The 26792-nt window shown below is 40.8% G+C and overlaps 2 protein-coding genes across 3 annotated transcripts in view; one reads left to right on the forward strand and one right to left on the reverse strand.

The window, feature by feature from the left end:
- Positions 1 to 7524, forward strand: part of kcnab1a (potassium voltage-gated channel subfamily A regulatory beta subunit 1a) — a 136488-nt gene extending 128964 nt beyond the window's left edge. For both annotated transcript variants that reach the window (XM_051957857.1, XM_051957858.1), the window contains exons 10-14: positions 1381 to 1501; positions 1814 to 1908; positions 3746 to 3866; positions 4285 to 4373; positions 5806 to 7524. In XM_051957857.1, coding sequence (XP_051813817.1) covers positions 1381 to 1501; positions 1814 to 1908; positions 3746 to 3866; positions 4285 to 4373; positions 5806 to 5895 — 516 coding nt within the window. In that variant the 3' untranslated portion in view covers positions 5896 to 7524. The remainder of the gene's footprint in view (positions 1 to 1380; positions 1502 to 1813; positions 1909 to 3745; positions 3867 to 4284; positions 4374 to 5805) is intronic.
- A 2011-nt stretch (positions 7525 to 9535) lies between these two features.
- ssr3 (signal sequence receptor, gamma) lies at positions 9536 to 13876 on the reverse strand. The gene is made up of 5 exons (XM_022206468.2): positions 13656 to 13876; positions 12829 to 12955; positions 12364 to 12462; positions 10870 to 11001; positions 9536 to 9848 (listed from the first exon to the last, which is right to left on the reverse strand). The coding sequence occupies exons 1-5, from the start codon at positions 13786 to 13788 to the stop codon at positions 9782 to 9784; spliced, it is 558 nt and encodes a 185-aa protein (XP_022062160.1). The 5' UTR covers positions 13789 to 13876; the 3' UTR covers positions 9536 to 9781.
- Between the last annotated feature and the right edge of the window lie 12916 nt (positions 13877 to 26792).

A 26792-nucleotide genomic window follows, 5' to 3' on the forward strand; every position in this document is an offset into this window, starting at 1 on the left:
AAAGTTTTCAGTGTAATTTCTGAGAGTTATTTACACAGTAAGTCACTAAAATGAACGCTGCAACTGAGAGTAATGAATTGTTTGACAGATTTCTTAACACATTAACATACTTTGTTAAATGGTTGACAATGTAGGTCTTGCCCAAGCTAAATTTGTTTATGAACAAGCTTTTAGCCAAACGGGTTTTAAACTCAGCACAGTTGATCGGGAGTGAGGATTTTTTTTGTAGTGTTCTGTGGCAGTTTGACAGATTGTATTTTTTACCTCACTGAAAAGGCTAGCTAATGACAGCCCCTTTGCTTGGCAGGAACTCACATTAAAACCTTTCCTTTGTCTTAGGAGATCAGTCAAGTTAGTGAACCATTAAATAAACTGTCAAGAAAGCAGAAATACAATCCTGATTTCCTCAGCTTAACACCCTGAGGATGCACTTCAGCAGCTCATTATCTTGTTCCCCCGTCATGCAAATGCACTGTGAAGACAAAGAAAAGGAATGAAATCAGAGGAAAACTGAAAAAGCAAAGTAAATATTTGAGGAATAACATGCTTTTCCAGCAAGTGGTCACACTGGGTACAGTGGTTTCTCTCCTCTTCCCGTCAGGAACAATCTACTGTCTTCTTCCACTCTGCCTACATTAATGAATATGTACACGAGGCAGAGAGTTGCAAAATGAGCACATGCCTAAAGTGACATTCAAGGACCTAACACCCATCCTCTCCTCGCTTATCTCTCGGTCTCTTTATCACCATCCACTCGCCCGCTAAGCACAGTGCATTGTGTTGACATCCTGTCTGTGTGATCACGGTGAAAGCGAGCCGATATCTTCGCAGAACACAAGCCCAGATGAAAGCTGTGTAATTTAGATAGCATCAGTAATGAAGGGGGGGGGGGGGGGGGGGGCTCTCAGTGTATGTGACAAGGCGAGCGGTACAGTATACACATGCATGGCTGCACACACAGGCTGGAGGCGCATGTCACGGGCTGAAGCACAGAAGGCCAACTGGTAATTTGTAAGTGGAGTGATTGCACAGACATTACCCGTGTGTTAGGATCCCCCCTCCTATCGTGCTCCCATCCTGACATGTATTCCACAGCAGGCATCCAACAAAAGGAAAGGGTGTTTAAAAGCAGCAACAATTGCAGTTTGGTATTGTATGTGTGTTTTCTCTGGCGTGTGTTCTTGAAGGACACATGGGGGGGACAGATAAGCAGGCACCAAGATATGTATAAGAAATTTTGAATATGATGTCTCAGTACTGTGATATGGAATATTGATTGGATGACTTACTGTGAGCTGTGCATTTGAATTTATGCCATGCCTCCACAATCTGATTAACACCCATCTCTCTCGCTCTGTTTTACTCTTTTTTTATCTCTAGGAGGCGTATTCTGTGGCAAGACAGTTTAATCTAATCCCTCCAGTGTGTGAGCAGGCAGAGTATCATCTCTTCCAGAGGGAGAAAGTAGAGGTGCAACTGCCTGAACTTTACCATAAGATAGGCAAGTATTTGTGTTTGTTTTTATCTGCATCGTGGCAGGTAAATCTATCATAGGCATTTGATGGAATGACTTTTCTATCTACTTGTTTAAGGGAAAAGTTTAGGACAAACCGCTGATGTCCTAAATGATTTTTTTATTATCCTTCTCTGTTGCCCGTTTTCACTGTTTTTTTTTAATCATCTCCTCTTCTTTCATAGTCATACATTTTCACTTTTCCTAGCACTGCTCTCTCACTTTTCTTCACACCTCATTCTGAAATACATCTCACTAAAACTCCTCCTGTTTAACTCCCTACGGTCTCCATGGTGACAGGAGTTGGGGCGATGACGTGGTCACCGCTGGCATGCGGCATCATCACAGGAAAATATGAAAATGGCATTCCTGAATCTTCCAGGGCCTCCATGAAGGTAAGTCTTAGGGTTGCTCGCCTTCTTCCCGTGATAAAATGACAAAGTGAATCAGAATAAAGGTGAAATAACCTCTCCGGTTCAGTTAGTGCAGACATCGGGGAGGTTTTTCAGCACAAAGGTGCAGCAGGTTTATTAAGATTCTGCAGTTTATCACAGGGCCAACACAAAAAGACAACCATGCACGATCATACCCACAGCCAATTTCGTATCATCAGTTAAATTTTCATGCATGTCTTTGGACTGTGCAGCCAGAGCACCTGAAACCCAGGACTGCTTGGTTGAGAGGTAACAGTGCTAACCACTGGATCACCATGTTGTCTAGAAATGGAGTATAATGCCAATTATGTTTTCATTGTGGGCTGCACAGTGGGGTAGTGGTTAGCACTTTCGCCTTGCAGCAAGAAGATCCCCAGTTCACGTCCCGGCCTGGGCTCTTTCTGCACGGAGTTTGCATGTTCTCCCTGTGCATGCGTGGGTTTTCTCCGGGCACTCCGGCTTCCTCCCACAGTCCAAAAATATGCTGAGGATAATTGATTATTCTAAATTGCCCGTAGGTGTGAATGTGAGTGTGATTGTTTGTCTGTATATGTAGCCCTGCGACAGACTGGTGACCTGTCCAGGGTGTCCCCTGCCTTCGTCCAAGTCAGCTGGGATAGGCTCCAGCACCCCCCGTGACCCTAGTGAGGATAAAGCGGTGTGTAGATGATGGATGGATTTTTCATTAGGGTATCATCACATGGAAATAAGTCATTGTGTTTTTGTTAAGTTTAGAAATACCTCTTTATATCTACAGAAGATGCGAGGCCTCTTCCACGGATGTTGCATCACCATATATAGTAACCCAGGACAGACCAAACAGTTTTTTGTTTGTTTGTTTTTTTAAAAAAGGAAGAAGAAGAAAGGGCCTTTTGTGTGTTGTCTAGCCACTGTCAGTTCTCCCATCATGCTTGGAAGGGGAGGCTGAGAGGAGGAGTTTGTTGCAATCTACAACCTCACCACTAGATGCTACTAAATCCTACACACTGTTCTAATAAGCTTCAAGACCTGAAACATTACAATAACCTTGTAACCTGTAATCCCTCCATCAGTTTAGGGTCTTCCTGGGTTTCCTCCCCGTTAGATGTGCCCACAAAACCTCCAAAAGGAAGACACCCAGGAGTCATCTTATTTAAATGCTCGAAACACCTTAGCTGGTATCTCTACTCAGAGCTTCCTCCAGATGTCAAAGCCCCTCACCCTATCTATAAGACAGAGCCCAGCCACCTTATGGAGGAAACTAAGCTGCAAAAAGCCATTTGTATCCGCAGTCTCATTCTTTCCATTGCTACCCAGAGCTCATGACCATAGATAAGGGGTGGAATACAGAGCGGCCAGTAAATCGAGAGCTTCACCTTCCTAGTCAGCTCTCTCTACACCTCAGTGGTTCGGTACAACGCCTGCATTACTGCTGACGCTGCTCCAATCTGCTCATCTCTAGTCCCATTTTCCTGTCACCCGTGAACAAGCTTCTGGACAAAAATCTGAAATTTAAAAAGCAAAACCTGGGGTTTTATGCTACTCCTATGACAAAGTTGTGAGAGCGGTGTCTGTATAACACTTAAGCTTAATTGTGTAAATTACACAACAGACCTGGAGTGGCTCATCAGCTCTTACAGCCTCCATCACTTGACTCCTCTCCTTGACCTTTTCCTCACTTGTATGCCTGTTCCTGTTTTTCTCCCTTACACTCTAAATCAATATGTACTTTTGCCTGTATAGTTCCCCTACCCTTTTGTTTCGTTGTCTCATCCCTTCCCTACTCGCTCAATCACTGTCTCCTTTTCTCTCCCATCAGTCCTATCAGTGGCTGAAGGAGAAAATAGTAAGTGAGGATGGAAGGAAGCAACAAGCTAAGCTGAAAGAGCTCAACCACATTGCGGAGAAGCTGGGCTGCACCCTGCCTCAACTGGCTGTCGGTAAGACTTCTCTGTCTTGTAACAAAGACTGCAGAAGCAGCTTAAAGCAGGGCTGTGAAACCACAGCTGCTCTGGGCTGTCAGACAGGAGGCCTTTTAACATAAGATGTGTCCAAACGCACATCACTCTTTTTAAAATGTCTGTTATTTACCCTGTTGGCTTGGTTTTCCCTTGAGCTTCCCACTGACATGAACATACCGACTACCAAATGTAGCAAATAGTCATGTAGATTTGCACTTTGGAGAGCAAAAGAAATGCATTCTATTTGTAATAAATTATTTGCATACAGGAAGCACAACTCCAGGACTAAATGTGTAAAGATCAGAAAGAACTGTGGTGTGTTCTAAGACAGTAATAATCAGCAGTGTGCCATTAAATGGGCAGTGACTGAATATCTGCTTGTGTTATTCATCTCCAGCATGGTGTCTAAGAAATGAAGGTGTGAGCTCAGTCCTTCTGGGAACATCCAACCCTGAACAGCTTACTGAGAATCTCGGGGCCATACAGGTAAGAATAGATTCATACTGCTTTTTTTAAATCATATTTCCTAAACCACACACTGCAAAAACTCAAAATCTTACCAAGTCTGTTTGCCTTATTTTTAGTCAAAATGTCTCATCCCACTTGATTTAAGATAAATTCACTTACCGAGAGACATTTCAGCAACTGGAGGGACTTGTTTTAAGACAATGCATCTTAAATATCTTGTTAAGTCAAACAATCTTGAATTATCTTGTTAAAACCCTCATGTTGTCCTGCAGGTCAAACTGACCCATCTTAGTTTTAAAATGTGGGGGGAAAAAAAACAAAACATTTTCACAGTGAAAACTTCCACATTTTCAGACTTTTTTGGTAAATTTTTGAAAAAATTTTGGTGGGAAAAAAAATTTAATAAAAATGTTTCTTTAAGAACATTCAGGAAAAAAATTAACCACAATCCACCAAATTTCGCTGGATTTTTTTGGAAGATTTTTTATTCATTTTTTGAAAATATTAATTTTTAGATTTTATTTTATTTTTTGAATTTTTATTTCTTATCAAATGTTGGGATATTTTTAAAAATAAAACTTTTAAGGGAAACTTTCAAGGAATTTTCTTCCTGAAGATTTTCCAAATTTTTTATAAATTTGGGGATTTTTTTTGCTGAATTTTTGGATTTTTTTCAGACAAGTCAACGATATTTTTGGTGCCATAAATGAAGACAACAGGAGGGTTAAGACACTCTCCTGGAAAAAGAAACAGATAACGGAAACCAGCAATGCACTGGGAAATCTGGAGGAAGAACAGGAATTCAAGGAGTTTCTGTCAGTGTGTCAGAATCTGAGCCAAGCACAGGCCTGGGCCAATGACACTGATCCTGACAGTGGACGGGCAAAGACTCAGAGCAAGAAGAAGCCTGCTTCAGATGATTACCTCAACTTTGACTCAGACTTCTGTCAATGTAAATGACTAATATTAGCATAATACTAGTCATTATTATGACAGTCATAATAGAGTCAATTAAAAAAAAATAGCGTAAAGTTCTTTGTACACTTAAACATGTTCTCAAACCCAATAGTTTTTGGGGTTTTTTGCGGCCACAGTTCCAGGACAAAAGAAAGGGGAGATTTGTACGAGAGACAGACAATATAGCTTAAAATAAGTTTTCCCTGCTTATTTTCAGATCTCAATATTCTAAATGTTATATCTTATTGCAAGAAATCTTACCAAGTCATTTTTCACTTGTTTCAAGGTAAAAGTTCTTTGAAATAAGTTTTCTTCTTGTTTTGAGATGGGCATTTTTTCCAGTGCATCCTCTGCATCCTCCAAAGTCCTCTGCCACCAGCTTCTAGAACAAAAAGTCACTTCTCTTGTATATCACAATGTTGTTAGACATTCCAATTTGGTAACATTTTTCAGTTTCTCTCACTTTCAATACCACTCATTCTCTCTTGACCAGGTCCTTCCTAAGATGACCTCTCATGTGGTGTCAGAGATCGACCACATCTTGGGCAACAGGCCGTACAGTAAGAAGGACTACCGCTCTTAGACCAGGCTGGTGAGATACCCAAGCGGTCAGCTGTACCTACCTACTTAACCATACTGCTACCTGGGACCCTCCGTTCAGTGTTCATGTCCATGGTTCTCTCCTTGGGCTCCACTTCAGCTCCAGCCCACTTCAGCCTGGAACAGACAGCCTTGCTAAGTCCAGCGTTGCATACTGTAACTATGTCTGTTTGAGACTCGTCCTGCTAAGATCAGCTCTACCAGGTTCATCTCAGGTGCAGTCCAGCTCAGCCAAGAAATGCTTAAACTCAGCTTTTTGCAGCCTCAAGTGAAACTTTAGTCCATTTGATTAGATTCAGATTTTGTGCTCCCTTGCCGAGGTCTTACCCCCATTCACCAACACCTCATGCAGATGTAACTATGCAGACTTTAGACTAGTCCATATTAGACTTCACTACATCCCAGTCAGACTCCATTCAGGGCTCTTATTTAACTGGGCAGATATTCACTTCAGTTAGATGACAAGGTTTAAACTACTGCTCCATATTTTTTAGAGATATTCAACTTCACATTCACATACAGTTAGTAGATGACCACAGAGAAGCAATGCAACAATGACTAAAGTTAAAGTGCCTTGCTCAAGGGCATCCTGTTAGTAGTTGCTGAATGAAATGCTTATGTAACTCAGTCACATTTGCTACCCACATCCATCCATTTAATTTCATGGCCCAGACCTTCAGTTCTCAAGCTTGCTTATTTAAAGTCCAGACTTCCGCTTGCAAGTAATTTAATTTGAGCACAAAATTCATGCTGGAAGCATATATTATTTATGAGAACTACTGTACAGCAGCTGAATACATGAATGCAAGTAGCTTAGACTTAGGAATTAGCGGTACCTCATGGAAGTGGACATGAAGAACCTTCAGTTGCATGCTGAACACCCCTAGTCAATGCTTTCATTTAAATGCTATGCAGTGCAGCAAACAAAATTATCATAAGAGCTGAAAACTTTCACCTCCTGTGTCAGAGGTACACTCTCAAGTCATGGGTTAAAGTGCTTTCCCCATGAAATTTGAGGTGTAGCAATGGCAAGGTGACCCGCTCACGCTTCATGAAAACTGAGCTTTCTGAATATAAATGAGGCCAGTTCCCTATTAGCTTGAATTATGTTCCAACTACCTACCAAATATAATCTGTCCCATATTTAGTATAGCACTAAATAGTATCCAGTAAATGTTATAGGCTGCAAATCCTGAGCATATTAACCAACTGATGCATGTTTTACCCTGCTATAGTGTGCCTCTTTCTTCTTTTTGACAAAGCACATTATTAACCAACAGAGTCTGACTGAAATTACTGCAAGCTTGTCTACTGTATGTGACCCTCAGTGAAGCAGAGGATTGTGGGACATCAGGTGTTGGTGGGAATGCAACTCTGAGAGGAGAGAGTGAAGCATGTCGCCCCCGTGTGGTCTTCTTAGGAGAATGCTACTATTCTTCACAATTATAGGAGAGAAATGTTGCTTTGCAAAATATATACGGACTCCTTTCTGAATTTGCATTCATTATGGAGACAATCGTTTCTGCTTGTGAACGGAACCTGCATCGCTTCAAAGAACCTTGAAGATATGGACTTAAGCATATGATAAATATATAATAAAAGAATGACTGACCTCAGGTGTGGTCATGGTTAGAATAACCACAAAAAATGCTTGTTAATGGCACAATGTGGCATATAGACAAGGTATTTGGGATGTGGCAAAGATTACAGTATTTATTCTAGAGTAGATATTAAAATTTATTTTGACATCTTGAAATATTGTTTTTGTTTGGATATGTAACATGTACATAAAAACTTAAAGCATAACTTGTAACATAAGCAAAACCATCAAGAAGCCTCTCTTGCGTTTGAGGACTTCATTGTATTGTATGGCTAATATATAAATAAGATGTAAATAGAGTTATTTTGTTGCTGCTCTGCAGTATCACTGCATCATTTGCAGTGTTTGAGTCACTGTTCATCCCGTCCTCCTCCCCCAGTCTGACTTTACACTGTCACAGGATTGATTTGTCTCCCAAGAGATGTCGGAGGACTATTTAGAGGGAGAACGAGTCAATTTTGTTTTGTTTTTGCATTGTGAAGTCATTTATGAATTCTGTATTAATCATGGAGTTTTTAAAAACGAGCTTCTGCTATGAGACGTGAATGAGCTTAAATGTTTTGCCTTGAATCATCTCTGACCAGTTGGCTTCACTCTCAAAAGTTGTCATATAACTGCATTATTTTCGTTCCGTTTCATCTGGAAAACAAGCCATCAGTGAGACCAGAATAGTTGGCCAGGTTCCAGCTGAGTCACCGTCTTGTCCTTGATGTGCATTTGTTGACTTATAGCACAAACACCTTCTATATTTTAATCAAAAGGAACTGCAACGGATAACAACCACCTCTAGGTCTGCCAAAAATACTGTTACACAAGCCAGCCTTTGTCTCACAACTTATTTAAAGAAGTCTGGTGTTGGATGATAAGTGAACGTGGGCCTGCACTAGAAACTAAAACATGCTCTGTTCTCTTATTTCTTGCCCTTGTTCCATGAATGAAAATAGGTCAATCAGTGAATGTATCACAGCATCACTTGTTCCCTTTACCGTTACATCTTGGTGGCTACCATACTGTATATGACATGCACCATTATGCATTTCACGTTTGCTTTCAAGTCAACAAGTTGCCCATCAGTTTGAGTCAGTGACCAGTCAGTGCTGGACCGCGGCCACCCGGCAGAGTGCCTTGACTCGAGTCCCACTACATCATTAAATTCAGGGACATCTTTCATGACAAGTTGGTAAAAGATGTTTGGGTGCTGGCCTACAAAATAATGTGACAACAGAATCATATTTATGCAAGTCACAGAACCAGATGTGCGATTTCCTTATCTATCATCACCAACATCAGTTGAACAAAGTGCAGAGCAATACATCACAAATACATCACAAAGCTGCCTCCAAGTGAAGGCTAGGAATCCTTGAATTGTGCTACAGGAGGTTACTTTGCTCCATCTTGGTCCTTATTTTGTGTTGCAGCATTTCAGTCACATTATGGTAAATCTGAGGATTTCTCCTCCTTGAACCAGTCATTTGCTTCACAAACATCAGTGATAATTTAAGCCAATTGGACGTTCGAACAGTGGATTTTTTTCTCTCCCCCCCCCCCATCGTCTTAATTTCTTAATAGTTTCACAATATGAGAAACAAATATAAAAAGGCAAGAATGGAGCAAAGCAACACCAGCTTCATCCATGCCTGATTTTTGACTCACTGCAAGTTGGCACATCGACTCCGATTTCCTGTTTTTGTACGACTCCAACCTAACCCAGTTAAGATGCTGTGTAATGTGTACTACAGATCAGTGTTTTCTACAACATGTAGATATGTGGATGGGAAAGACTTGAGGGACATCGAGTTTTGTTCTTTTTGTTGTACGACATGCAAACCATGAGTGTATCATTTCCTCTCCCGAACAGTGGTTTCTCTGTAAATAGTCCATATGAAAGTATGATTATAAATAAATGCATCGCCAATGGAAACAATGTCTGTTTTGTTCAATCTGACACCTGTTAAACCTGCAAAATTATATTTCTTCTAAAAGCCTTTGAAGCAGATGCACAAACATCCAGTCAACACGGACAACAAGTGAACCTGGTTGCTTTATTTGTTACAAAAAACAGAAGACACCTGGAGAAACACCCTCCAGATATTTGATCATGAATTTCATGAAGTTGAAATGTGATATCTCAATCCCCTCGTGAACCCCATTCCTAACTTAAGTGAAAAACAATATACTGTATACCATTCTTTATCCCACTTCCTCCCCCTCCTACCCAATCCCACCCCATCGACCCTGATCCCTCCAGCTTTTCCTCCCTTTTCTTCCTCTATTTGGAACCTGTGGATAGCAGAGCGATGAGTCCTGAGGAGGCACTGATGGACAGAATGTAGTTGCTGGGAAAAGGTGGGTTAAGGTAAAGACACAAACCAACCTGCTGAATACATTAAGCTTGTAAAGATGAGATTTTAAGGGCATTTGCATGAAAATGTGCAGCATCAGCCTTCCTGGACTGACCATTAAGCTCTCTGTGCATCTCCAAAGCTCTGTTAGAAATACTGTTTAGTCTCAAGCGTATCGCAACCAAACGGGTCATTAACCCTTTTAAGCTTCAGTCAATTCCAGCCGTTTTCAGTACCAAAAAAAAAAAAAAAAAAAAAAAAAAAAAAAAAATCGCTAATATTCTATTTTTAAATAAAAAAATTACGAAAAATACGGGGAATATTGGACGCGCATCGCGAGGTGGCATCTCCTTGAAAATGACCGATTCGGGGATTTTATACCGACTTCAGGACATGTTTTGGATAAAATAGTTTACTGGCTTGTGTCATCTGGATGTAAAAGGTTGGATTATGGACGTTTTTTTGTGGAATCTTTTATTTGTGTGTAATAATAAACCCGGAAATGTGAGTCGCGCTGTGTGCGTTGAAGCCGTGTATAGAGAACGGATGGATGAATATTTGTTTTTGTCGGACAAATGTGTTTTTCTCACCCGCTGTGGTAATCATATCTGAAAGTGGTTTATACCGGCGGATTCATGAGAATCTAAGCTTTCCATCGGCGTATAGTGTTTGTATAATCGTGTTTGCAGCCGTCGGACATTCTTGAAATTCCTATGCAAATTAGTAGGTGTACCGCCGGCGGTACACTGAAGCTTAAAGGGTTAACTTCCAAACTGAGGTCTTTTAAAGACCTACAAATTTGTTCAGCCTGACCAGCTCAAGCCACAGATCATTAACTTTGAGCACACAGCTAAGAGTAGACCAGTGAGGAAAAAAAACAATAGAAACAGTCTTATTCAGAAAACCGTATTGAATTTCACCCGTCAAGTCTTGTTGGAAAAAAGCATAGTGCACTATATGTTTTCTGATTAATCCCTCATGTAAATCAGCAGTGAGTGACGGTATAAAAGGATACACAGTGGGGTTGAAGTTCTTGAGTAAGAAGAAGGAGGCAATGATGACGAGGACCAGGAAGAGAGTGTTGTTGTAGAAGATTGAGAAGGTGGTGGCCTCGTAGTCAGCGACCTCATTTTTCTTCCACAGGATTCTGATCACAGTAGAGGAAAACTAAACATCAATCCTGTTCATCATCATACACCATTAATATACAAACGTTGTCAAGGCACACTGCTCATAGATAAACCTCCAGCTTGCATGTATGTAGAGAAATGCAGTTCTCTGCTTCCAATCTAAAGCATGATTGCAGCTTGAGAGTCGTTTGCCATGAAAAGAACATTGCCACAACCTGCCATATTTAATTACTGACTTTCTGCTGCGGAATATCAAGTTTCTAGGCTTGTTAGCATGTCCCTGTAGTCAAAATTACTCCCTTATTACAATGTGTAGAGTGTTTTAACAGCATTTGAGCACTGAGAATTGTAGATGAGCTGGTGTGCTACAGCTGCAGTGAATGGGGAGGGATGAGTGAAAAATAGACTTCAAGAACTTCACAGAAGTAACAGTGCAGAGTTGCATCCAAGTCACTTTCAGACATGAACAGGAGAAAAAAATAATCCTAGGAAAAAAAAACCAGTTTGTTTTTTGTCAATAGCTAAGTAAGACCTTAAAGATATTTTTTACAAAATAAAGGATTAGCTGTGGTCATGTACAATGCAGTATAATAATGTGTAACGTGCACTACCATCCAAACATTTGGGGTCGCTTAGAAAGAAAAGAGCTTTGTTTTCGCAATGAAGATAACATTAAATTAATCAGGAATACAGTTTAGACATTGTTAATGTGGTAAATGACCATTCTAACTGGAATGTTAACTTAATTGCCCTCAGGTCTATCTATGGCTGATTTTTAAAGAAATATCTACATAGAAGTACAGAGGAACATTTCCAGCAACCATCCCTCCTGTGTTCTAATGCTACATTATGTTAGCTAATTGTATTGAAAGGCTAATTGATGATTAGAAAACCCTTGTGCAGTTATGTTAGCACATAAATCAAAGTTGGTTTTCATGAAAAACAAAATTGCCTGGGTGATCCCAAATTTTTGAATAGTGTATGCAATACAGTTCTACCAATATTTGCTTCGTTAATGTAATTTATTGCACATATCTGTCATTTAGTGGGGACTCTTCCCTCCTGTGTGAACACATATTGCACAATTGGTCCCAGTTGGAGTTGAACAGCTAACCCAGCTAACATCTGTGTCATTTGGCATTCTTTGTAAGCATTACCTTTACAGATTCTGATTTGTCTGGACTTTCACTAAGACATGACTGTGCGATTGCTCTATAACAGATGCCAGCTCCACACATCACATAATATGCATGTAATCTTCTACAACTACTGCACGTGACACACTTTAACCAAACCGTTTGTTCAAGAAAATTTAGAGGCAGAAAAAGAAAATCTCCAGCACAACATAATGCATGTATGGCTTTGCAAAATGAATTCACCTCTCATCCTTCTCCTTGCGGGACATCTTGCGGTTGTCAGCTTCAGACAACTTCCTGGTTACCTCCTTGGATACGGCATCCTCACGTTTCTGAGCAACTCTGGAAGATGACAAGAGGAAGTTCACAAGTGTTAAACATTGGCGAAAGACATCTGTCAAATTCAAAACAACCCTTAGAAGCCCAATAGATCCAATTTGTAAATCCGAATTAGATGACATGACCTAAGAATTTTTGTTTATCCACAGGAAATCTGTTCTGCATACAACATTACTATGTTCCAGGTTTCCCCAATAATTGCCGTCATATTTGCAAGCCAAGCTGACCAAATAAAATAAATAAAAATTAAAAATAAAAATGAAGAGATGTCAGCAGTGTGACAGCATATGAATGAAATCCAAACTATATGCTCGAGCAAGAAACAACCAATCGTATGAAACAAATGTGGAGAAGTGTGTTAGTCCTTACTTGTGTTTGAGCACAAACTTAACGTTTTTGTAGGCAAAAGCAACCAGATAAGTGCTGACTAGTGTCATCACAGCGTACAGGACTGCAGACTGAACAAGGTCCATGTGCCAGATCCTCCAAAACAGCCCTAGACAACGCAGGAAAAGCATAAACAAACATCTATTTAGGAAGGTTGAACCACATGTTTGCACACATTTACAATGCAGGTTGGAAATATCACATAAGCTAAATATAGTTCTAGTCAGAAGGTTGAAAATCATAACATGAGGAAGGCTATGTGTGAACTGTTCCAGACAACTTTGGCAAGAAGTTCATGAATTCTGTGCTAATAGTGCTTTTCATACCAGCTCAGTTAGTTTGTCCTTTTAGTTAAGTGTACAGTAATGATACATGTGAACTGAAGATAAAGGACTCTGCTCACTTTTTCCCCTCAAGTGTGTAGAAAAAATTCAGTAAATGAGAAGACCATTTATCAGAATAAAGACCTGATATTTGAACTAAATCTGGTACAATAGTTGTACTTCGCTTCAATAAAGATATATACCCAACTTTCTAGCCTATTACTGTTGTGTTAAATATAGCTACAATAAGCTACCCTCACTTTACTCAGATTTAACTTACTGTGAGCTCACTTTCGTAATTCATTCATCACCATTACTGATTCCATTGACTCATTATCCTCTCCTGTCTTTGAAACATCACTTTGCATTAAATTTCAGTATAATTTCTCTGACAAGCTCATCTTTAAGTGCAGTGTTCTCACTTTTTTCCCAATGAACCAGTGTTAGCTGGGCTAGCTAGCAGCAGCTAGCTGCTCCGGTACTCACAGATGGGGATGGCAGAGACGATGAGCGCGTTTCCGTAAAACAACGCCGTGGACTTGGCGGACAGATTTCTGCTGAAGTCCTGAAGCAGGAGGTCTTCTTCTGACTGCTGCTTGTTGCTGCCTTTGGGAGCCATGTCTGCGGGCTGACCGACCTGTGTGCTGCTCAGCTCTGGACACAAGAGGACTGACACGTCGGAGAATGAGAAGAGGGACGCGTCAGCATAAACCCGGAAGTACGCCAGCTGACTTCTTTGTGTGAAACTGGAAAGGAGCTGCTGCGGCTCACTGCTGCCCTCTGCTCGAAGACAGACACTGCAGCTGTAACCACAGACTGTATGGCTGTAACACGTCATCATAATGTGTTGGCGTTTGCGCTTTGAAGGTTACATAAATAAAATGGTCTTTAATTTGTGCTCCCACTGAAACAATAGGCTCTGACCTTTTCAAGAAATAGTGGTGAAGCATAAACCCACCAAGCTAAACATAGGCAAGGCAAATTTATTTATATAGCACATTTCAACAACGAGGCGATTCAAAGTGCTTTACAAAGACATTAAGAACAGAGGGTGACAATTATTAAAAGAAAACATTTATGAAATCATTAAAAAAAAAGGTCAGAACAGTAGAAAGATCAAAAACAGAAGTCAGAAAACAAGGGCAATTAAAAGAAAAACAGAACAGTAAAAAGATCAAAAACAAGAGTCGGAAAACAGGGGCTGTTTAAAATAACTGTCATAAAATAAGAATTAAAATAACTGTTAAAAGTAACTGTCATAAAATAAGATTTAAAATAATTTAAAATACTTTAATCAAAAGCAGCTGAGAACAGGTACGTCTTAAGAATAGATTTAAATGTGCTGAGAGTTTCAGCTGATCTACAGTTTTCTGGGAGTTTGTTCCATATATATGGGGCATAGAAGCTGAATGCAGCTTCTCCGTATTTGGTTTTTACTCTAGGAACTACTAGAAGATCTGATCCAGATGACCCGAGTGGTCTGGGTGGTTCATACTGAGTCAGGAGGTCCCTGATGTATTTTGGTCCTAGACCATTTAAAGCTTTGTAGACCAGCAGCAGGACTTTAAAATCTACCCTCTGAGTGACAAGAAGCCAGTGTAAGGACTTTAAAACTGGAGTGATATGATCTCTTTTCTTGGTTTTAGTGAGGACTCGGGCAGCAGAGTTTTGAATCTGCTGCAGTTGTTTGAGTGTTTTTTTTTTTTTTAGATAGACCTGTAAAGATACTGTTACAGTAATCAAGCCAACTGAAAATAAATGCATGGACTAGCTTTTCCAGGTCCTGCTGAGACATCAGCCCTTTAATTTGAGATATGTTTTAAGTGATAGTAAGCCGACTTTGTAACTGCTTTAATGTGTTTTTCCAAAACTGAGTTCTGAGTCCATCACCACACCCAGATTTCTGGCCTGGTCTGCAGTTTTTGACTGTAAAGACTTAAGCTCTAGGCTCACCTTTAATCGCCCTTCCTTGGCTCCAAAAACTATTACCTCAGTTTTGTCTTTATTTAACTGAAGAAAGTTTTGACACAGCCACTCATTTATCTGTTCAATACACTTTCCCAGCACCTGTATAGGGCCATGGTCTCCTGGGGACATTGTAATGTAGATCTGCGCGTCATCTGCATAGCTATGGTAACTTACATTATTCTTTTTGATAATCTGAGCCAGTGGGAGCATATAGATGTTAAACAGAAGAGGCCCCAGAATGGAACCTTGGGGAACCCCACATGTCTAATTACTGTCTGCTCAGACGTGAAGTTACCTATAGACACAAAGTAATTCCTATTCTTTAGGTAAGATTTGAACCAGTTGAGTACTGTGCTGGATAGTCCCACCCAGTTCTCCAGTCGGTTAAGTAGTATATTGTGGCCGACTGCGTCAAACGCAGCACTCAGATCCAGCAGGACTAGGACCGACATCCTGCCGCTGTCTGTGTTTAAGCGGATGTCATTAATTACCTTGATGAGAGCCGTCTCAGTGCTGTGGTGCTGTCGAAAACCTGACTGAAAAACATTGAAGCTGTTATTTTTTATTAGGTAATTGTTTAGCTGTTGAAAAACTGCTTTTTCAATGATCTTACTTAAAAATGGGAGATTAGAGATTGGTCTGTAGCTATTCATTTGTAACTTGTCGAAGCTGCTCTTTTTTAAAAGTGGCGTAATCACAGCAGTTTTTAAAGCCTGAGGAAAAACACCTGACATAAGAGACAAGTTCACAATCCATAAAAGATCCACCAGCAGTACTTGGGAGACTTTGAGAAACCTTGTTGGCAGAATATCCAGACAGCAGGAGGAGGAGTTTAGTTGATGTATAATGTCCTCCAGGTTTTTGTGATTAATAGGATTAAATTGCGTCATGGTGTTTAAAATGGTTTTACGCTGACACAGGACATATCCTGAACCTGCTGTGGGGGCACTAACTGCTTGTCTAATGTTTTGGATTTTCTCTGTAAAGAATGATGCAAAGTTGTTGCAGGCCTTGGTAGAATGCAGCTCAGGGGCTACTGACACACGAGGGTTTGTTAGTCTGTCCACAGTAGCAAATAAGGCTCGTGTATTGTGACTGTTTTTGGTGATTATGTCTGCGAAATAAGATTGTCTGGCACTTCTAAGTTGTAAATTGTAAGTCCACAGTTTCTCTTTGTAAATGTCATAATGAACCTGGAGTTTTGATTTTCGCCATCTACGTTTAGCTTTCCTACACTCTCTTTTTGCCATTTCTGACCAGTGTGGCACTTCTCCATAGAGATTTTTTCTTACCAGAGATAACGTTGACCTTAGTTGGAGCAATGGCATCCATAATGTTTACAATTTTAGCATTAAAACTACCTATCAGCTCATCGACTGAACCCCCAGATGGAGCTGGTGTAGAAGAAAAAGCCTGGTTAAATATTTCAGAGGTGTTTTCAGTAATACATCATTTTTTTGGTTACCTCCGTGAAAGTAGCTGACTGCGCCGAGACAGTGCTCTCAAAGAAAACATAGGAATGATCAGAAAGACCAACATCAGACACTGTAACATTGGAAATACTCAGACCCTTGGAGATAAGTAGGTCTAACGTATGCCCTTTGTCATGTGTGGCCTCATGGATGGATGACATAAGTCATCCATCCATCCATCCATCCAGAGTGTAGAAACTTATTTGCTCTTTAGCTTTAGCTGTTTAGGTATGAAGATGTTTACTTCTGTCATTCCTCAATGACAGCACAAGATTTGGTGTCCACCTTCAAGCAGACGATGTGACTACTAAGAATTACATAAAAGGAGACTCCTTTAACATAGTGGATCACTGTACAAGTCACATCTCCTGCAACTGTACTTAAGGATGATACTCCTCACTTGTGGGTTTTTCTTTGTACTATATTGTATCACTGTATCATTCAAATCAAATGATTAATGGGAAAGGCATGCCTCTGCAACTTGGCGACAGCTTCATTTAGCAAAATAAAAGGATATTCAATGAAAAAAAAAGTTTTAGATACCACTTCCTGCATCAAAATGGACTGACTGTTACACTGTTCTACTTACAAATAATACCACAAATCAAACGAAAATTTTAATCTTAAAAATAAATAAAAATGGCATGTTTCTGTAGCTCATTTTGCTTTTTTCCCCCTAAATTGTGCTTTTTCTAAACTTGTCGAGGTAATGTGTGCTGTAAGCTGTTAAGATATGAAGATGCTCACTGTCGTTCTTCACAAGTAGCCTCCCAGCTTTACAAGGACCACAAGACGTTTTCTGAATTGCAACATTCCAGCTGAAGAAGAAATGGTCATCTCGCTCAAACTTTGTATAACCCTGCCTCCTCACTGCCTGCTGGTTGTCAGGAGAGTCATTTAGAATGAGATTCTGCCTTACAGCCCACCAGTTATATTTATTTTTCAAGAGCTGCTTCTGCCCACTCTAAAATACGTCGACCACAAGCAAACCACACCAATTGTTCTGCTGTTGGCTGCATGAGTGAACACAAGTCTTTATGCACCCCCAGCATTCAAGGAAATGGCAATCCAGTGGATCACTTATTGTTGAAGGCAATGTTGTCAGAACAGTAGTGTTGGCATGTTTGGCAAATGTGGCTAACATTACTGTTAACTTTGATCATATTATTGGACCCAAATCACTCACACCATTTCCCCACTCCCCCATCACCATTGATAACACCACCCTGTCTCCTTCCCCTCATTCGCAATCTTGGTGTGACATTTGACACCAACCTCACTTTTGAACCCCAGATCACCAAAACTGCTTTTTTCCACCTCCACAAAGTCGCCCGTCTCCGCCCCTTCCTCTCCTTCTCAGCCGCCGAAACCCTCATTCATGTCTTCATCACTTCCCGCCTTGACTACTGCAATAGCATTCTCTTCGGCACCATCTCCAAAGCTCTCAATAAACTTCAATACATTCAAAACTCTGCTGCCTGACTCCTCACCCGAACCCGTTCTCACGACCATATCACACCTGTCCTGCAGAACCTCCATTGGCTTCCCATTTCACGCCGCATCCAGTGCAAACTGCTTCTCCTCACCTTTACTGTAAGTCCATCCACAATCTCACCCCCTCTACCTTACTGATTTGCTCCTTCCCTACACCTCAACCCCTACACACATTTTGACTGATTTTAAAATTACTATTTATTGACTTTTAAATTAACTGTTTTTATTTATAACTTTTCATTGCATTTTATGTGAATGTAAAGCGTCTTTGAGTTTCTTGTAAAGCACTTTATAAATAAAATGTATTATTAATATTGTTATTATATGCCTACAGGTCAGAGCTCTGTGGACATTTAGAGAACATGGGAACTTTAACACTGACTTCATGAGGGTGAAAAAGTGCCCGAAGCCAACATGTTAACCAGCAGTCACTTCAAAGCCATTTCTAAGCTGCAGTTCTCTTTTGCGCCACATTGTCAACAATAGACTACAGGGGGAGTCTTCTTCCTGAAGGTTGAATTGACAGCAGCAGCTCAGTTTCAGTTACAGCTAAGAACACTAAAACAGCCCATTCAGAACATTGCTAAAATCAGGAGTCACACAGTCAAGGTGATATGAGCCATTTTTGTGGTATTCTGAGCTGAAAAACTGAAAGACTCATTCTGAGAACTTATGAAACTTAAATTTGCTGAAAAGGGAGCACGATATGGACTCTTCACTGACAGTAGTAGTCAAGCTGCATAACCCCACAGGTTTGTACGAAACCTGATAACATTTGCTATCCCGGCCTGATTAGATAATGTTTCAAAGAACTTCTTTCAAAGGTTTGTCATTCTCGGTCTTTGTGTGTTCAGAATGGTTGAGGTCACATACATACAGAGGAGTGCTAGTAGTCAGCACTCTTTGGTTTGCTTTGGTCTTCAAATAGTTCTTGCAAAGCTTTGAGGTGTGTTTGAACTCATTATCCTTCTCTACAAAGTGCAGACCAGAGGGTGGAGCATGTTTCTGGAGAATGGGGTTGTTCAGGGTGAAGTTTATTCAGTGCAGGTTTAGACTTAAACACTCCCACCTGTGGCCATGATGCATGTGGTATCTGTTGGTCTCCTCACGTACACCCTTCTGTTGCTGCTACCAAACTCAAACTGAGATTTATCAGTAAATTTGACTTTTTCCAGTCATTTAATCTGAAATGCGGTTATCTTCTCACCCACACCAAGCATTTGGCCTCATTTTCCCTCCTGAGATCAGATTAAGAGATGCTTCTCATTCCTCTGAGATCACAACTAGCCAGCCTTCTTTCTTACTTTTTTTGTAATTTAGCAAATTTTGTATCTGATAAAACTGCTTCTCCATCTCAGTGGGGGAAAAAAAAACAAAACAAAACAAAACAAAAAACAAAACAGATTGATGCATTGACTTTCTGGTGCCGTGTTCCCCTTTATCTGCCTGATTGTGCCCTTTACAAACAATCTAATTCCCACAAAGTGTTTTAAAGTGCCATGCCCTTCCCCCGAAGAAGCCTCTCATTGTTTGGTACAACTCTGACTTTTGACATTTTTATAGATTTCTGATGCGATGTGTCACACTATCACAATGCTAGTTAGAAAATAATGTTCTGCTGGAAACATGAGGCACAAAAATATGTATAAAGAGTCAACACTGGCAGCAAGATGATTTACTTGAACAAGCCACTAATGAGTTAATCAAATTCACATGAGTGTCATCTGAACATGTGGTTCAATGGAGAGAAACCACACAAGGAAATCAAACCTTTTGCACAAAGGAGTTGATCTTTATTTTACATGTCATACTTTTATTAAATCTTCAAATTGTTCTCATCTTTTTTTATGAAAATAGCAGTTTCTGGATGTGATTTTAGACTTCAGTTTGAGCACAGAACATAATTAAACGCATTTATCTACTTCTCTTCTGGAACATTTACTTCAAAAACTCCACAAATGCTCCTCTCATTATGAGCCCCAAATTATGTTTCACCTCCCAGAGTGCCTCTACAATGAGAACCAGCATAACAAAAGAAAGTGTCAAGTGGTTGCAGCAAATCCTTTAATTTGTTGCTGCCATTTGCTTCACAGGCTTTTTAAGTCATGTTATTTTACCAGGCTTTAGTGCTCGTCATTAAAGATGGAGCTGGTATACTTAAAAATTTAGCCCACAGCCTTGACCAGCAACACTTGAAAATGGCAATTACTGATAATTATCTCAGCTTTAAACACACACATGGTGCTGATGTGTAATTTGCCTTATAAGATTTCACGCCGTTTACACATTTTATTGATGGAAGCTTTAGACCTCATAAATTATGAGACTTTAATTTGTCTCAGGGGGTTTCTTGGATTCCTTCTTAGAATCCTGACATTCTGGTGCCAAGCAACGCAAGTGAAAAGTGAAAATTTGCCCCTTTTTAAAGGTTTTGTGAAGTTCTGTTTTCACTTCAATATTTATACTGACAGTTTGTCAATGCAGTTACATGGACGAGACACAGGATACATGGCAGATCTTTCAACCATTTCATGTCTGCAGCTGATTTGGTGATATTTTTTTTCCAGGTAGAGCTAATCTCCAACAGTTATGGAGAGTTTATGTTGAAACATGAACCAAATGTGTATTAAAGCTTGAAAAAAAAATAAAAATAAAATCAACATAAACCAAAAACAAAATTGATGGGCCAGCAAAATAACAAAAAGGGAATCAACTCAGACCAACCCACAAAGGGCCGTCGGATCTGGTTTCTTCCTTCTAACCTAAACCCACATCCCAACTAAACCTGATGAAAATAAAGCCGCAGAAACAGGACTGCTGAAGCCATCAAAAATAAAACAAAACAGAACTCAAACTCATTCAGTCACACACACAGTGACCCAAAGACTGATAGAGCAACAAGCTTCCTGAAGCCTTTTTAAATACTCCTTCTCAATCAGACCAGATCTGAAACACCTGAGGGAGGAAAAGCCAAAGATCACTGCACATCATCACCAGCAGAGGGAAGCATCTAACCGGAACTATTCATCATTTAAGGAACTACAACTCAAGGAACCAGATACATGCAGGATTCACATTTTGTCCACTAGAGGTCCATCTCTACGTGTGTTTGTATTTGTGTGTCAGTTTAGTAGAAACTGGCCCTGAGTGCAACAGTGGATCTGCAGGTCGTGAATCACCAGGATTATAAACGTTTAAGGCAAGTAAGGTTGCGGCCTCATAGTGCTTTTGTTGCCTGAGAAAACATGTATTCATTTGACATTTTATCATCTCCAAACAACGGTGTAAACAGAGGTCAATATCATTCACTGGGGATATTTGAGAATGAGCTTTAAACCCTGAAGCAGAAGCTTGTGATGACGTCTTTTGGTGACAGAAGAGACAATCTAACAATATATCTCCTAAAAGCAGAACTACAAACAAAGTCTTTCTAAACAGGTAAGTACATTAGACTTCTCCCTAGCCTACAGGCCTGTGCCTCGGCCTACTTCTTTCTCAGCACAAACACATTTAACATCCTGTTTCAAACACCAGCACATCCTGATCTGACAAGCACGCCACAGTCCGCATTTGAGTGTGACCATGCAGCCACAGATGCATAACCCATTAGTAGGGGATGAGCATCTGTAAAAGTCCCTTCTCTTCCTTATCTCGTCATCCAAGCTTGTCACATGCCTGCTGCTGGAGACATTTCAGGACAGTGGAAATAAAACAAAAAACAAAAAGACAGATTCACGGCCTGCTGCTGTGGGCACCGCAGTGCTTAACCCCCTGCTGGGCTGTTTTCTTTCTTCCTCTAAGTTTGCAGGAGAGAGCAGCAGCATGCATGTGTTACTGAGTGGGTGCATGGCTTCTGTGTGACTGTGGAAATGTGCCAGAATGCAGGCGGGCAGGTTTGCGTGATGTTCCCTGTCTTTAAATGGGGACAGAGCTTAGGGATTAACTGTGCACTTCAGGGGTGCAGGAAGGAGGCAAAGAGGAGGAGCGGGAGGGAGGCGGCGATGCCAAAAGGCCTGCCAACGCAGTGGCAGACGAGGCTGGTGATCTCTCTTTCCCCTCTCTCCCTCATGTGTCGGTGCCAGATTACTTTGGCTTTGGTGACACCGCAGACATAACCACGACAGGGCAAACACACACACACACTGACCAGCCATGGGCAACAGAGAGAAAAAGGAGGAAAAACAGCATTCAGGATTCCTACGAGGCAGCCACCTCCCTGCGATTATACCTTCAGGAGTATTTATGACAGATCACCTATCACAGTGAAAAATTCTTTTTGAGTTATCTTTTCGCACTTGCCTAAAGCTAAGCTCCAGGAGCTCTACATCTCTTACATCTTCATTCCACAACATTGCATGTGTGTATGTACGTGTGGTAATGATACTTTGTAAAAAAAAAAATAAAATAAAAAATAGCAGTATTGTGCCAGCAGCTTTCCAAGGCAATGAGATCACTGTGAGTTTGTTAGAACACACTTTTTAAATCAGTTTTTGTAGTGTCAAATAACTGGTTGCTTTTAATATAGATTTACAAAGGCAAATACACTATCAACACAAGCGCAGATAGTCTCACAAAAACACAATAATGTATTGCATTTTATTTAGCACAAAAGCGGTTGCAGAACTGAGTAATTTTCCACAGCTTTGGATATTATGGAAGTCCCCCGCCACTGCAAAAATAATTCACAAATGGTATAAAGTATGACTGAGCTGGCGTGTGGTCAGACAACATCCTCTGTGTTCTGATGGATAAAAGAGGAACAACATTTATTAATCTTTTATCACGGACATGTGGCATTGAAGTTCTTAAGTTGGAGGTTTCAAAGAGGGAGTTTATGGGGCCTTTTTTTTCTCCTTTTCCTTTAAAACATTGGTTTCTGAATTTCCTCTCTGACGTGGTTCTAAAGAAAGAGAGAAACATACAGCGCAGTTTAATTCTGCTAACTACAGCTGAAAAGGAGCTGATGTTTCAGCTTGTGACTGCCGTTAAATGTCGTAACGTACAAAATTACTTCCCCCAGCGTCCTTTAATCTCACCAAATGTACTGTTTTTAGCAAATCAAATGATATGTGCTGCTAGTATATTTTAGTTTCGTTAAGTCATCATTATATAGCAGTTTCCAGTATATGTGTGTTGCTGAATAAAGAAAAAAACTGAAAAGGGAAAAAAAAAACATGCAACATGTACTTTACGCATTTGTAATCATAACAAGAAATCGACAGTTAAAAGTCAAGCGGAAAGGCATGGCCACAGATAATTTTAAAACACTTCTTACAACAAAATCATCTGAGATTGTAAGATTAGTGGAAGTGATCAGGAGGTGCAGAACATCAGTTCTCATGTTTTACTTCAAGTGCCAGTTTGTTGAAGTCTGATGGGCAAATTTGCATCGTGGATCAATAGAAGACCACTTTGACAGAATTCAAAATGAAGAAGCTATCATAAATTGCTGTTATTTGTTAAGAATTGTTATTTAACCTCCTCTGTTTGAGTGCAAACTACTCGACGTCCTTATTAGACAGGACTTAATGTAAATTACAAATACTGAGGTAGTGAGATTACTTACAACTAACAAACAATATCTTGTCAGTTTCCCATCCCCCTTTTCAAAACCCTTTTCTTCATCAAAACTACTCACAGTCCTGAGAGTAATATTCCAGGAATGGTAGACACATATGTGGAGAGAAACTAGAGCTTAACTATCATAACTGGCTATGACTAACATGTGCCAAGCTTTCCAGACACAATTCCTTACTTTTGTGCACATTTTTATTCATTCAAGTTAGTCTAAAAAGAGAAAGAGAGAGGTATGAGATGCATTAAAGAGCTCCCAGGTCTGTGCGTCATCCATTAGGCTACAGGGACGCCTGTCACCAACTAGTTCACCAGCTGCGAGAGTGTCACCGAGGCCTCCAGCACCGCATTTCTTGACAAATTTGCTGTGCCACTTTTGGGTGTGACAGGGCCCTTGATGGTGAGATTTAAGTTATTTCTCAAGGCATGAAGCCATCAACATCAACATTCACCCTCCCACCCACGCAAAGATACACCCAGCAGCTCTATAACCTCCCACCCCTCCCCATAATGTCTCTCCCTTTCACAGACGTTCCCTCAAACGATTGCGTGTGTTTCCCCGGCTCCTATCTCCTCCGTGTCCTGTGATTTATGTTTCCCCCTTCGGCCCAAAGGCACGGAGGAAAATGTGATACGGTGGAGGTGGGCGCGGGAGGTGGAGGGGTTGAGGGGTGGGGATCCCTTAGAGGAGATGAAGGGAAGAAAAAGGAGTGAAATATTTGTCTTTTCAAAGGATGCCAGACATGTGTTTACACTTTCTGCCCACTTTCACCATAAATAGTTTTCTCACCCTCGGGGTTGCGCGCTTGCATGTGAATCTCTATACGAGCATGTGTGTGTGTGTGTGTGTGTGTGTGAGGGGAAGAGGCTGGAAAATGTGTTGCGCTAAAGCAGTGACAATTGTTGTTTGTCGTACAATTTGCACTAATATTCTTTTTGCAGTTCTGAAATGCACAATCACACACGAATGCTCTCTACAGGTCATCGATTGTACATTAACAAGAGCCTGCACTGCGATAATGACTGTCTTTTTTTTTTAATGTTCTTAACATCTGCCATTTGTGAAAGGACCTCCTTTGTTTCCATGCAGCATGTTTTTTAAAAAACATTTTTGAATCAGGTTCCATCACTGTTAAAGCACATTTCTGGGAAATTCCTTGAAACTCAAAGAAACTAGATTCATTTATACATTTTAAGAGGAATAAAAGCATGGATTTACCTCGTGTTTTGGGCAAATTTTTTTCTTTTGCTTTGTGTTTCTGAGTTGATAATGACAGCGTGAGTCATATTGTAGGCGTGGAGGTGTAGCTGCGGTCAGATAGACATTATTTATCAGGTCAGCCAGACCCGAGTGTTAAGATTCATAACTACTCGGATTGCAATGACACAGGCTTAGCTTCCCCTGGCAGAGTTATGGTGACCCTTCAGGCAGAGCTCGGTCCCAAAACAAACGCTCACATGGTCCCATTCCTTCACTCCAATAAAGCCCACATTTCACAGTGTGCTCACATGGAAACAAACAGATAAGATTATACTGCTGTGCTTTAATGTGTGAATACAGGCAGGGAGAGTTCAGCGTGGCCTGGTGGCGGGCTACTTGCAAAGCTGTTTGCTCTAAAATGGATTATGTGGGAATTTCTATCCTTAAACAAATCAAATAATGGGAACGCTTTGCACAGGACATTGTGTGCGTGTGTGCGTTTGTGTTTAGCCAATGTGCAGAGACATGAAGGCTAACCTGCTGCCAACTTGGTTTTTCTTGGAAGCGGAGAGAGAGCAGAAGATGTTGACATTTTGGCAGTGGAGGGAAGCTGCTGTTCCATCTGCATCTGAAAGGTCACTGCGGTGGGCTTTAGAGCGCAGTATGTGTGTTACCGTGTGTGTGTGTGTGTGTGTGTGTGTGTGTGTGTGTGTGTGTGTGTGTGTGTGTGTGTGTGTGTGTGTGTGTGTGTGTGTGCGTCTGCCCCTGTTCCTGCCAAAAGCAATGTGTTTAATGTGTGTGTCTCTCTCATCAATTCTGTGTGAAAAGAGCAGAGGAGAGCTATAAACAAAGATGCTGGAAGTGTTGGGCATAGCACAAACAGAATAGTAGGAATCCACCCCCCACCTCTCTCGCAGACACACACATACATTCATACACACACATTCCAGCTTTGAAGATGTTTATAGGAACTATGTGGGAACAGACTGGAAGCAAACAGACGTTTTCGGTAAAACAGGCCTGAAAGAATCCGGTCTTACTGACTGAGTTGAGTCCTCATCATACTCCAGGATGACAGGACAAATTCAATCATTTCAAGTCATGTTACAGTCCAGTACTCACTTGATTTCTAGCTTTTATTTTGGTCTCCGCTAATTAAATATGGAAATATCCCTCTCTCACGAACTTTGCCTGTCTGCCCGTTGGTGCTGCGTACAGATGGTTAAACAGAGCTTATCACTGAAAACAGATGCCTGCTGTGGTTGAAAATCATCAATGAGAGTGGGGAGCATGAAGCGAAACAGTAAAGCTGTGGGCTGCAGTACCAAAACAGTGAGCTGAAAGATAATAAAATGCTCCATAAAGCCCAAGGAAACTTCATAGTACTTAACTGTCTGTGGTTTTGCCACCATGAGGGGCTTCTTTCACATTTGCTCTATTAATAACGTAGAAATATTGATTAGTGCCGCTTTAGGCTACTCACCAATAGTCAGCTGGGTTATTTAATTCTTGGCTAGAATATATTTGATCAATTTTATAAATGATTTCTCCCACAAACTTGCAAAAGGAGCCAATTTGGACAGCTTAGACACTGAGCAGAGAAGCACTTGGAGCTCAAATCGTAGATGTATGTGCTGGCTGTTGACCGCAGTTGTAAGGGCAACTGGTGGTGACTTGTATCAGATGACAGGAAGGGCTGGGACTCATGAGCACAAACCAGCTGTAAGGACACGCTACGAATGCTCATTTTGGAAATAATGTCACCTTTAAGAGATTTTTCATGTGTGCCAGAGGAGGCTGACGAGATGGACTGACAGCTGATCCTCTGCTGTGGAGGCAGCTGTGATCAGCTACCGCCAAAATATGTTCACTGCCTGTCATAGCGGCGTCTGCCCTGGTGTGTCGTCAGATCAG

Source organism: Acanthochromis polyacanthus, chromosome 13 (genome assembly GCF_021347895.1).
Source record: "Acanthochromis polyacanthus isolate Apoly-LR-REF ecotype Palm Island chromosome 13, KAUST_Apoly_ChrSc, whole genome shotgun sequence".
In the NCBI taxonomy this organism is placed as follows: domain Eukaryota; kingdom Metazoa; phylum Chordata; class Actinopteri; family Pomacentridae; genus Acanthochromis; species Acanthochromis polyacanthus.